This window comes from Phaethon lepturus, unplaced genomic scaffold, assembly GCF_000687285.1.
Source record: "Phaethon lepturus isolate BGI_N335 unplaced genomic scaffold, ASM68728v1 scaffold20425, whole genome shotgun sequence".
NCBI lineage: Eukaryota > Metazoa > Chordata > Aves > Phaethontiformes > Phaethontidae > Phaethon > Phaethon lepturus.
Window position 1 is genome coordinate 11,577 of NW_010538642.1, and position 12,338 is coordinate 23,914.

Here is a 12,338-nt window from a genome sequence, read left to right on the forward strand (position 1 = left end):
TATTCTTGCTGAAGTGTCATACTCTTGTTTTGAAAATAAGGTGTATATGGTAATTGTGTGTTGTGGTAAAGCCAGTGGCACCAAATCACTGTCCAGTTCAGTGTTCTCAAACCTAGCTTTAAATCTGAATTTTCCTAGAGTTGCTTTCTTTCTCATCCCAAGTTTACTAACTTCCCTCCAATTTGGAGAACATCCTAGACTTTAAATCAGCTCTGGGACATAATCCTGGGAACAGTATACATTCTTGTGACTAAGTTTGGTTTGTAACTTAAGAAAATAATTTTTTTCCTTTTGAAAAATAGGAAGAAATCATCCCAAATAGGAATGTCCCTGGTGATGAAGCCACTGGCTTCGGCTAGTGAAAAATGGAGCTCTCTAGTTCACACTGACTGAGATGCTGCCCCCCAGGCTTTCAGTTTGACTCGTTTTGTTTTCAGTGTGTATTGATATAATTTATTGAAATTATGGCGTAGTCTTGACAGCCTTCAGTGATTTCCCACCCTCCCCCCCGTGTGCAAATAGTGTATTGTCTTCAGTGAACTGTTTAAACAACCATGGAAGCATTTACTGTTTATAATTTTTTTTTTATTTATAGTAGTAAATAATATTTAATTCTTCCTGCTTTTCCTTTCTCTTCCCCTACCCCATATCAAGTTAGTTTAATGTCTAAATGTTGCTTTGATTAACAGTGTCTCTTATGCCTGACTGCTCTCACATTCATTGTGCTTTCATTGCCAGTCGCGCAGTGTCGATAAGCAGCACGCTGTAATCAACTATGACAAGGAGAAAGATGAGCACTGGGTGAAGGATCTCGGGAGCTTAAATGGCGTAAGTAGCAAACCTCCTGGCTGATGGAGGCGAACATGCGGTGTGCTGAGTCTGCAAGCACTTGTGCGCTTACTTAATTCTACTGTTAGACCTTTTTGGGTCACTGCAGCTGTTGGTGTGAGTTAAGCTGAACATACATAATTATTTGCAAGGCCTGAGATGGAGGTCATGTAGCATCTCATCTTATAAGAGGAAAACTTTGGTGACTATTGTATTTCTTTTTCCCTTTCTTCTGGTGTCCTTGAAGAACGCTCCAGGGCTCAGAAAACATAGAGCCTCTTGCAAAAGAAGAGGAAAAAAATTCAGTCTCATTTTGGGCATGTTAACATTAGACTGGTGAAGATTCTGGAGCAGCTGTTCAGCATGAGCCGGGTGACCTTTTGGCAATTCAGTTGTCAGTGCATGGAGTGATTTATGGGATGATGAGACACTTAATTTCTTTGGGAAGAAACTGTTTAAAACCACCTATTTTTTGTAATAAAAATTTCTCTTTTGTCTGCCTTGAGCCTGGTTTGTGTGAAAATCGAGGGGTAGTGTGAGCCCAGGACAGGAAGCTGAGCCTGCCTGAATATTAACTCTTGCTCTGGTCCCGATCCACGCAGTGATGTTAGGCAGCTCAGTGAGGGCTTTGTCTGCCCAACTTAATTCTATGATTTTTAAATACACCATCACAGTTAAAAGTGTCCTAATGTCATGGCATGCCTCTCTCTGGCTGCTGCTTCATACCAGTGGAGCTATTCCTCTACAGGAGCAGGTCTAGGCTAGATTCACATAATTGTCTTCCTAGTAGGGGTTTTACTGCAGTCATTGTTTTGGGCTTAGAAACAGAAGCCCTCCACCATTACAACCACAAAACCACAAGATGAACCCAGGAGGTTGTACAAAAACAGTGGCTAAAGCAGACCTCAACTGTTCTGCCTCTTTTGGCATCTGAAAACAGCAAGAATGAGCGTTAATCCTTCTCAGCTTAATAGCTGAAGGCAGAGAGCCCTGCTGAAATCAGAGTATTTCCAGTAACTGGTCTGGGCTCTAACTGGATCCCTGGTTCAAAACCTGTAGTATTTAACTCATGGTGGCAAAATAGCAGCTGAAAATTCTACTGGCAAGAGAGGGAAGGTTCATACCACTAATTCTCTTATTTCTTCACAGGCTAAAGAATATGAATTTACAACATTTTAATAATAGGCTTATGCTCAGAGGGGCAGTGGAATAAAAGGAGTTACAGCAGTGCCCGTCTTCTGCAGCTGGTCAAACACACTTCTGTTGGAGAAGGCTGTTGTGGCCAAACTGAATTTATTTTGCATGAAAGAAACATAGGTCCTTATCTGAAAATTTTCAGGAAAACTTGTGTCCCCTGAAACTGAAGAAATCACTTTTGAGGACCTTGATTTTAATTCAGTTTCCAGAATTTGCTTTTATTTTGTGTTTACTTTATGGCTTGTCCACAATGCATCGTATGACTTTTCTGGATAATCTAGTTCATATTAATTGTTGGAATGTTTTGTATTGTTTTTATTATAATGTTCAGCTAATTCTGCAGTCTCTATTAAGGATCTTTTGGTTTTGAATGTAGTGGTTCTATCTGCAATAAGCAGTTTCCTTGGGTTATTTTATTTGAAGTAACCATGGATGAATAGGTAACAACATCAAAATGGGTTTTCTTGCGGACTTCCGTTTGGCAGAAAATTCAGCAAATGATTATTCCTGTTCCAGACCTGACTGTTGTGGGATTTTTAAATATTAAGAAAATTCATGCAAATAGGAATTCCATGCCTTTTAACTGGCTTCACTGCTTTTATTCTGAAATTACAGGCCTGTTCACCAGCTCTTCTCTAAATTGTCATGAAGCTGGGGGCTGTTGTCTGCTGAGGTTCTAGTTTCCTGCTCTAGCATTTATTTTTCCCCTGTGGTTAATACTTGGTCTTATCATGCATGTTTGGCTTGGCCGGGGTGAGAAGGCAGAAGGAGAAGACTGTGCCTCACTGGTGAAAGCATGTAAATTCATTTTCTAGCTTAATTTTGATTCATCAGAGTGTAGCTGCATTTGTATTGAGGCTACAAAGACCCAGCAGCAGATTCCTGGTCTGTGAGGCTTGGTGAATCCCAGCTGCAACGTAGGGTAACTACTGCCCAGGCTGCAACTGAGTGCCTAATCCCCATCAGCACACTGATGCTTCTTCAACTAAGTTCCTGATTTATTTTTATTTCACACAGGTTATTACAAAAGTACGTGGGTTTATTTGTGAAAGATGTCCATGAGTGCTTGATTTGTTCCTCTGTTGTTCTGCGAGAATTGTTCCTTAGGGGGTTGCCTCAGAAAGCAGACATTGGAGGCATCTGAGATGCTTGTTCACAGCTATGAAGGACATTTCTTGCACCTTTATGAGGATAACTTAGGGGTTTGGGGCCTCAATTAATTGCCCACAGTATGGGAAAAAAATTAGTATGCAAATCTTTTGCGTGAGGGGCCTGTTGTACCGATATATGGTATCTTGGACAACGTGGCCTCAGACATCACGATAATGCCACTGCAAATGCTTGTTTTGCTGTGCATTTTTTCATATCCCACTTCCTTTGTGATAGGCTTTGCTTGCTAAATTATCAGGCCTTGGGGCTGACACCAGTCTTGTTTGACATCCAGCAGAAGGCTGATTCCCAGCTCAGTAATTAAGAGTATGAATTGCACCATTTGCTGCTCTTGCTGGTTGTGAAGGGTGGAGGAGAACCGAGAGCATCTGAAGTTCCTAACTTCAGGCACCTCATTTATGTCTTCAGGTCAGGGACTAAAATTTCATTTGCAGTTGGTGGAAAGATAAATCTCCCTAGAGGTCCCTTCAGAGCACCTTGCTTTGAAGCATAATTGAGGCGCTCTAACTTGCCCATGGGAGCTACTTGCTGGTGTTGATTTTTCTAGGGAACTTAGCTCCTCACCTGTCTGACTTTGTGCTCGTGCACCCTGAAAGCGTGCAGTACTATTGGCAGATGGACACGGGTGCCCCCCAGGAGCCCCATCCATCTGAGATGCATCACCTTGATACCCTCAGTCCAAAACCGTTCCTATGCTTCTTTCTTGCAGACTTTCGTCAATGACGTGAGGATTCCTGACCAGAAGTACATCACCCTAAAACTGAATGATGTCATTCGCTTCGGCTATGATATCCTTCTCATCTGAACAGGGAGTGGGACACTGTCTTTGATTGCGTTTTGCGCTGTTTGCTACATGGAGAGTTAACAGTGCTAATTGTGACTAATGAGTAAGGGTGTTTGTTTTGCCTCCTGGAGCCTTTGGAAGGCTTGTGAGCTTTTGTTTCTCCACCATGGACCTGATTCAGAGCACATTAATCATAATGCCCGTTATCTTCACTGGACTTTGAGTCAGGCCCTGTGCTGGCAGTAGTGACTGGAGGTAGTGCCTGTGGAGGTGCCTCTTTAGTCTCTTTCAAAGGAAGGGTTGTGGTTTTTTTCTTTTTATTTGGGTGGCAATTGTTTATGGTACCAGCCAGGGAGCAAACATATTTCATAAGCTTTTGTATGAACCAACGTCTTCCAACTTGTGTGTTTTTTTTTTTACCCAACTTCTGTGTTTTTGTTGATCATTTCACCCAAATGCTTGTTTTCAGACAATTTGCAGGTCTTCAGCCTTAAATGTTTAGCTTTGGGGCTTGTGGTCAGACCGTTGACTCTGTATCGATTGAAGGTTGCCTGTGCAAATTGCTTCTGCCACAAAATGCAAGAGTAAATCTCTTTCTAGCAATAGCAAATTTCACCTCTATCGAGGGAGGCTAGGTTGCAGTTACTGCTTTGTTTAGAGTCACAAATTCTGCTAGCGTCTGCTAAAAAACACTATTGTCTTCATCCCTTCCCTTTTTATCCTGATGTGACTGTATGAGTGGCTATATAGATGTTGGAATGCCTTTCTGAGCCTGCAGAGCAACAGTGGTAAGTAGAGGTTCCTACTGCTGCCTTTTCATGTAATCTCATTTTTTCACTTTTTTCAGTTGCTTCTATCTGCCACACTTTACCCACTCAGGCTGAATTTAGAACTAGCAAGTGTCTTTTCCAGGTTTCTTTTTCCTTTCGTAGGGAAATTTCAGTTAAAACAGGCCAGACATTTCTGATAATAAGAGGCCGAGACTTAAGTTTTACCATTGGGGCAGGGAGGAAGTGTTTGGCTGGAAAACTTGTGCATCCTTGACCCCAAGGCCACATTCTTGTGCCTTTTGTTGTCCCCATAATAATCAGTTTGTGCTTGGCCGTGCTGTAGCCCTTGAAATACTCCAAACCTTGCTGGAGCCCAGAGAGCTGAAGGAGCGAGAAGAGACTGAGCCTTCTTGGTCTTCCAGGGATCTGGGTACCCCAACTCTAAGCAGTGAGAGTGCAGGAGCACTCACTGTGGGAACAGGGGTGCTTAAACTTATGTGCGTGCAGTCCTGGATCTGCTGAAAAAGAGGATTTTCTAGACCTTGTGTAAGATCACACTTTTGGTCTTGGTCTCGCTCTGTCTTTAGCCATTTTAGAAATAACAAATCCTTGCTTTACGGTGTGGATTTGTTTTTTTTTTTTTTAAAGGGAGGTAGTTGCAGAATCTTTTTTAAAAAAAAAAAAAGCAAGGAAGCAGATTATTTGCTTCAGGTCAGCATTTGAACAGGGTGCAGTTGATGAGGGCTCAGGCATACATAGGGGGAAAAAATCCTGAGCAGCCCCTTGCTGAGCGCTGCCTCTAATAAAAGAGCAGTGTCATCTGGTATCATGTTATTAAAGGATGTGTCTCAGTGCACACGTGGTGAAGCCTGTTACAGTCCCATAGGCAACCTCAGTTCTAGCTTTTCTTGACTTTGAAACTTTGCAAATGTTCTTTTGATCTAGCTGGTCCTGTGTCTTCCAGTCTCTAGATGTGTGGGGGAACTTGTGGAAGATGCGCTGTGAACTCCGGTCTAGCGAAGGCATAAGCCAGTGCCTAGAGCGTGGGTAGGTTTTAATGGCTGCGATACAGGTTTAAACTTTTTATAGAAAGCAATTATGAGCACTAAGCAGCTGAGTTGAAGTGTTTAGTCCTGCAGCCCTTACATGGATATTCATGTGAAATAAATGATTGCATTTGAGTTGTAGATTTTACTGCCCTCAACAGGAAAACTTTAAAGAATGTAGATTTTAGAGTAATCTTTTTACTTCAGCACAGTTTCTGTGGCAGTTACAGTCTCCTCCTCTTCTTTGCTGCTTCAGCGTCACTCTCTTTAGCAGTGCTTTCTGCGCATACCGGTGTGGATGGCAGCATCCCCTGAGGTCTTAGTCAGCTGTGCGCTGTTGCATAAGAGCGTTTTGTCTCTCTTCCATTTACAGTTTCACTTACAGACTGTGTGGCGTTTCCCTGCTATGCCAGTATCTCTTGGTTTATTTTTAGTCTCAACATTTTCCATCTTTCCTTTTTCCTCCCCTTTGCTCTGTGCTGTGCTGATTGGGTTGTTCATGATGACATTGCCAGATTGCCAGATGCTTCCCCCCCCCGCCCCCCCCCAATGCAGTGTTCCTGAGGATTATTGCCTAGGCTCAACCATGTTGAATGTCTCCCTTCCTAAGAGGTTACAGCAGCTCATGACCTGATTTACTTCTCATCTGGGAAACTGCAGTGGCTGAAAGGCCTTGTCAAGGCAAGAGAGCACCGCAGTCCCAGGCATCCTTCCAGGGAGCTGAACTCTACTGTTCCCTTGTCCAGAGCGTGCAAGATTTCCCATCTTGGCCAGGATATCATGGGGAGAGAGTGGTCTGCCTGGAGCTGCCAGCTGCGTGGAGAGGAGCAGGGTATAAGTTGAATCAGGGTTCTGGTTGCTCCCCTGGGTCCTGCAGGGGCTGGTAGTGCTCCCCCCAAGCTTCTCCTGCCCTGCTCCCCTTTGTCTGCTGCCCTTCAGTCAGCATGGGTCTGGCCAGCAGACGTGATTGCATGCTCCCTGGCAAAACATGCACTACAAAAAACATGGTGGGATACAGCTCTGGCAACTTTCAATACCCTGCGTATTTAAACTCCTCTGGTTTTATGGTCGTGTTTTCTTTCTGTGACTAAATGCTAGATTTCTCTGTCCATCCAATTCCTTTGGCATTTCCTTAACGGGTTGTACATTCGAACATGTATGTCCTGGAACAAATTCAACACAAAGTCCCAGAAGAAGCATTAAAGGTAAGGGTGTCTGGGTGCAGGTGCGTTTAAAAAAAAATAAAAATTGAAATGCTTTAGTAATGGTGAAGCAGACTGAAATATTAAAATATTCTTGACGGCAGTGAAATGCTCCTCAATGTGAGGCTCGTCTTGGATTGGGACTTAATAAAACCTTCCTTTGAGGAGAGATACATTTCCCAGTTATCTCAGCTCTGGTCTCTTATCCCTGTGCTAACATGTAGATGAAGTTATTTATGATTTCTTGACTGCTAAAGAAAAAGATTACTAAAGCTGTAACATATTAAAGAACATTCAGTGCATTAACTTGTAGGTGAAGCACAGCTGAACTTGTTCCCTCCCAGAAGTGGAGCACAAATGCCTTTTTCTGAGCATGGTGACTTAGGGCAGTTCTATCACGCTTCTTCCAGCAGGCTAAAGTTTGCTTAATTTATTCCTGTATATCATCTCATTTTTGCCTTCAAGCTCCCTATTTTTACTTACTGAGCAGTACTCTGAGTGAGGTGTTTTTTAAACAAAGAGTTCAGTAGCAGGTACAAAATATTCAAGCATCCTCTTATCTAAGGCAGAAAAGCAACCCCCTCGAGGCAAGAAAGTTGTCATGTTCAGCTGAGGGACTGTGCTGTCAGTGCCACGTGTCACCTCTTGGCCAGCAGATACTCTCTCCTTAGCCCTGTTTCCATGTTTAGGACTTGGAGAGGATCGGAAATGTAACAGGTAGAATTGGGCAAATGATTCATAGAATTTTCTCTGGGGTAATCTGGATGGGTATACCCTTTTATTAATTTCCTTGTAATAAACCCACTTTTAAATAGCTCACTTACTGTGTTAGTGTGGAGCCTGTTTTAAGGACAAATCACTTTCCTAGCTGGAGAGAGGGTTTGGAGAGAAATAATTAAATATATTTTAATTGCCTTGTTGGAAAAACTGAGATAATGCAGATGACCGCCCTGGAAGAATTTATAATGTTGCTTTAAGAACAAAAGGGATTTCAGAATTTGAGTGGAAAGTGGCCTAAGTTCTGATTCTTCTCAGTTTGTTCTTTAAAGGGTTTCCTAATTAGCTGTTCTGCAGAGCTAAGCCACAGTGACCTTCTCATGGACTAGAATTGTCAATGTCTTCCAAATGGGGTATTTGAAAGCCTCTCAGCTGGCGTTTCTGCTGTTCTGTAGCCTCTACTCAGGCGTGCTTGCTTTTTGTTGCAGAACATAGCTGCAGTATTTGCCTTTGCGTCATCCGTTTGCGGGGAAGGGTGGTTTATCATGTCCGTGGGTACACAGATCACAAGGACACCCTGCAACTTGTTGCTTGTGTCTCTGCAGCATGAGAAGTACACCAGCCAACTTCAGATGAATTACAAAGGCACAGCAATGAAGAGGGTGGAGCAGCCCATGGAGCATGGTGTCTACACTGAGTCCCCTCAAGCAAAACTGGAGAAAGGAGAGAGGAAAGCAATTACAGGTACTTGCTCAGGAACCAGTTAATCAAGATTCAGAACAAAGTGCAACTTGAGCCTTGCACTGGGTCATGATTCTGACAGCACGTTGGTGTGGGCTGAGTCTAGGAGCAGTTCCAGAAGGCTCATCTTTCTAAACCTCTGAATATTTTATACTCTCAGTTTTTGGAGATTCAGCCTTCAAAAAAAAAAATCAGCCGGTGTGATGGCTCACACATGCCTTGTCGCTGTGTGTGTGCTAGAGAACCAGTAGACCAAGCAGGTTTGGTAAGTTCTTCAGTACCTGTCTGGTCTATTTTTAATTTCCTAATCGTGAGCTGGTGTTTGAACAGAGACAGTGACTCAGAGTAGAAAATGTATGGCTGCTGTGGTGTGGTGCTGGCAGGCAGGCAAAGAAGCAACAAGCCATTTCTTTCAAAAAGCCCTGTATGGTCTTAAATGGCTGTATTTCCTAACGTGCCAATGTGAGGGATTGAAACTGACTGCCAAACTGGGAGACATTTGCTTCAGGTTCACTGTTCCCCAGCTGCGAACCTTTTCCATTAGAAAAATGTATTCTGTTCTCCATTTCTTTACCCACTACTGCCTTTCTTTAAAGACCCTTTGTCAAACTTGCTTCCTCCCTGTTCCCCACCATGGTGGGCCAAGACCTCCCCAGCAGTCTTGTCTCACCTGTCTCTCCCAACTTCCTACCTCCTGTACATACTGCCCTAGCAGGTCTCTCCCCAGTTCTGCTTAGGTGTCAGTCGGTGGCCTTCTCAAGCTTGATGCATGGGAGGAACAAACAGGGTTTTAAAGCATCCTAATGATGGATGACTGCCAGCGGTAATATTGTGGCACCAGGATGGCAGAGCAATTGGAAAGCTTTAGGGTTAGCAGAGACACTGCCCACTGGGTCTTTGGAGAAAGGAGTAGGGAGGTGAATGGAGGGAAGAGGGATGGGCAAGTAAAAAAGTGAGACAGCCTCTTGGGTGAGGTGAACTAGAGATAGATACAGCAGCTTTCTAGAAATGTGTACAACTTTGGGTAAATCCATTAAGGTTTCCTGATAACTAATTGGAGTGGGCTGGCTGACCTTAATCTCCCATGTATTGTCTTTATGAAAATCCCTCTAAGCTGACACAGTGTACTAAAACTGTAATTTTTCTCCCTGGTCTCGTTGTCTCCAGCTGTGTGGAAGCACATGCATGTGCACCCATGTGCCCAACTCTGATTTTCTGCACCACAAAAACTTTCTTTGTGTTGCTTTAGCTGTGTCCATGTGTTGCCCTATGCCATGGATGTGGCATTTTTTTTACTTTGCCTCACAAGCGTGCAGTTAAAGGGATGAAACTGGTGATGATTAACCATGACACCGCAGAGGGTGAGAAGAGGTGAAACTTACTGGAGGAGAGCTCTCCAGCTGCCTTGCAAGGAGCATCGGGTTCTTGAAAAGCGTTGCCAGTAACTAGACCAGTTTGCCAGTAACTGGAACCAATTTGCATTTGCTGCCTGTTTGCACGAAAATTCTCATCTTTATTCTTGCCACCTTCCAAAGTACACACTGGTTGGTTTTAACCTACGTAGCGTAAGTGTTTGATATTTGGAACATCTTCAAAGTCAGAATGTTGAGTGACTCTTCAGCAAGGTGACCCATTTCTCTAAGCGTGTGGTTCGCAGACCTGTGTTACGTTTCTGCCATCGTTAGTGGGCACAGACTGTAGGTATAAGGCAGAAAAGACTGTGAGTACTTACTGGGGGCCAGTGCTGAAATAATGTCACATGCAGTGGGACTGATGGACAGATATGAAAAAAAAATATTCGTGAAGTGCTGCTAACCCTACTGAAAGATGGAGGAATTAAGGACTTTTCATTAGAAGTGTTTTGCTGGGTTGGACTGAAGCCTGTGGAAGTAAGAGAGGACGTCTGAGCATTAAATCAGTGCCTCGCTCTCCAAAAATCATCTCTGTCACGTGAGCAGAATGATCAGTGGGTCCCTTTTTCATCTGAGATGTGACTAATTCACCTTGTCTTCGGCTGCACACATGCACAGTTTCTCCTTGGTTGCTCGGAGGAGTGGCAGCAATTTAAAATGATTAGTGGAAAGAAGAATGTAGTATTCTTACGGGGAGTGGGCTTGCTTAATGGCAGCAGAAAGAGGCTTTGGGGAGAGAGCTGTTTTGCTAAGCCCGTAGGTATTTAGGAATTTGCATTGACTAATTAAAGCGAAGTCTGGGGTGACAAAAGCCTTTAGAAGGATCGCTTCCCAGGGCCCGGGTGGAAGAGAAGCAGAGGGAATGCAAGCTTTCAGGGAAGAGATTTAACAAAACAATGTGAACAATTAGAGCCGCTTAAAAATGGGAGGAGGTGAGGGGCTGAGGCTAAAGAGATCCAATGGAGTGAATGGGAAACAGCTCAGCCATTTAGTCTTTATGCTGTTGGACTTGCAGCTTTTGGGTGTATGTTGCCTGTAAGCAGAAAATCATCAGTCTTTGTGGAATGTTTGAGGCAAGGAGCTTGGTAAGCCCTGTGGGTTGGATATGGATATGAATAAGTGCCCACAGTTTAGCTATTCAATGCTAAAAATAGCCACCAGCTCTCATGTATAAATCCCTAAGTGATGAGGAGGCCAGGTAGAGCCTTGAATTGAGCAGATTTTTTAAGACTGTCACAATCCCTGTCTGTTGCTACCTGAGTTGAGGTACTGCATGAGATAAGCTACTTTGTGGTCTTCTGTTTTCAACGCATACTTAATCCCTGGGCTGATCTTAATTTATTTATTTTTTTAAAGCCCTCACAGGCTGATGGCACTAGATAATGTTGAATCTGATGACTAACCTCTGAATAACTGCTGCAGGCCTGAGTTTCCAGGGGTGGAGCCTGCCTGCAGCATCCAGCTGAAATGGGCATCACCAGCTGCAAGGGCAGGACTTTGAGCTTCTCCTGGGATCTGTGAAATAGGCTTGCTCGCCAGGTTAGCGTCCATGTCATTAGGGAGTCCTCGCAACAGAGTGGCCAACTTGAAAGTCTTGTTAGTGTCTGGGGCTGAGGTCAGCAGGCAGCGTGGACGTAGGCAGTGGGAGTTGTGCCCAGTTGTGGAGTAGTTTCCATGGTCTTTGGCTGCTTTCCCCATGACATCATGGTAATAGCTATTTAGATGCACAGCTCTACTCTAGCCTTTAATTTAGGGGAGTGTTGGTGGTGTAACTGCTTTTTGTCTGAGCTACGGTGGTGGTACCTGCAGTATGTTAAAGGTTTGACCATGTAATTGATACAAATAAATTTGTGATTATCATCCTGATTTGAAAGCCTCTGGGATTTGTGTATGTTCACAGCAAGTACAAGAGACAAGGGCTTAGGTTTGCCATGCACACATGAAATACATACTGCAACAAACAGTCAGAGAATGGCTTTATGGTTGTTCCTACTAGCTCTGAATTATCATATTTTGGAGAGGAGTTAAAAAGCAGAGATGTCAGGAATTAATTTTAAAATGTTACAGCTAGAACATCTTTTTTTTTTTTCCCCTCCAAGGCCTCTGCTGTAAGAAGCCTACTCTGCATCTTCTGAATTGTTGTTGTTAATAATGAATCAAAAACGGTTTGACTTAAAGCAAGCTGGATTTCTCATGCTTTTGTTATGACTTGCTGTAGACAGCTTCAAAGCTGTGTGTGCTTCTGTCAGCAAAGAAATTTGCCATTGCTGTCTATCCCTCTCACACTGGTTTGAAGCTTTGTGAGGACCTGGGCAAAGCACAGCCCTCAGTCCTGTCCTGGCCACAGGGGATACCTTAAAGGGAAATCAGACCCCTCTGCAGTGGGAGCTGCGTGCTTGTCATGAAAGCTCTTCTGCCCACTTGCTGATTGAAAGCAGCATTAACACAGGCTTTCTCCTTTCCTTTTCATC

General features: G+C 43.6%; 1 protein-coding gene across 1 annotated transcript in view; it reads left to right on the forward strand.

Annotated features, from left to right (window-relative positions):
- The window catches only part of CEP170B (centrosomal protein 170B), a 53,593-nt gene that overhangs the window by 10,487 nt on the left and 30,768 nt on the right, over window positions 1–12,338 (forward strand). The window contains exons 2-5 of the mRNA XM_010286895.1: window positions 739–828; window positions 3,905–3,983; window positions 6,942–7,000; window positions 8,320–8,458. Coding sequence (XP_010285197.1) covers window positions 739–828; window positions 3,905–3,983; window positions 6,942–7,000; window positions 8,320–8,458 — 367 coding nt within the window. The remainder of the gene's footprint in view (window positions 1–738; window positions 829–3,904; window positions 3,984–6,941; window positions 7,001–8,319; window positions 8,459–12,338) is intronic.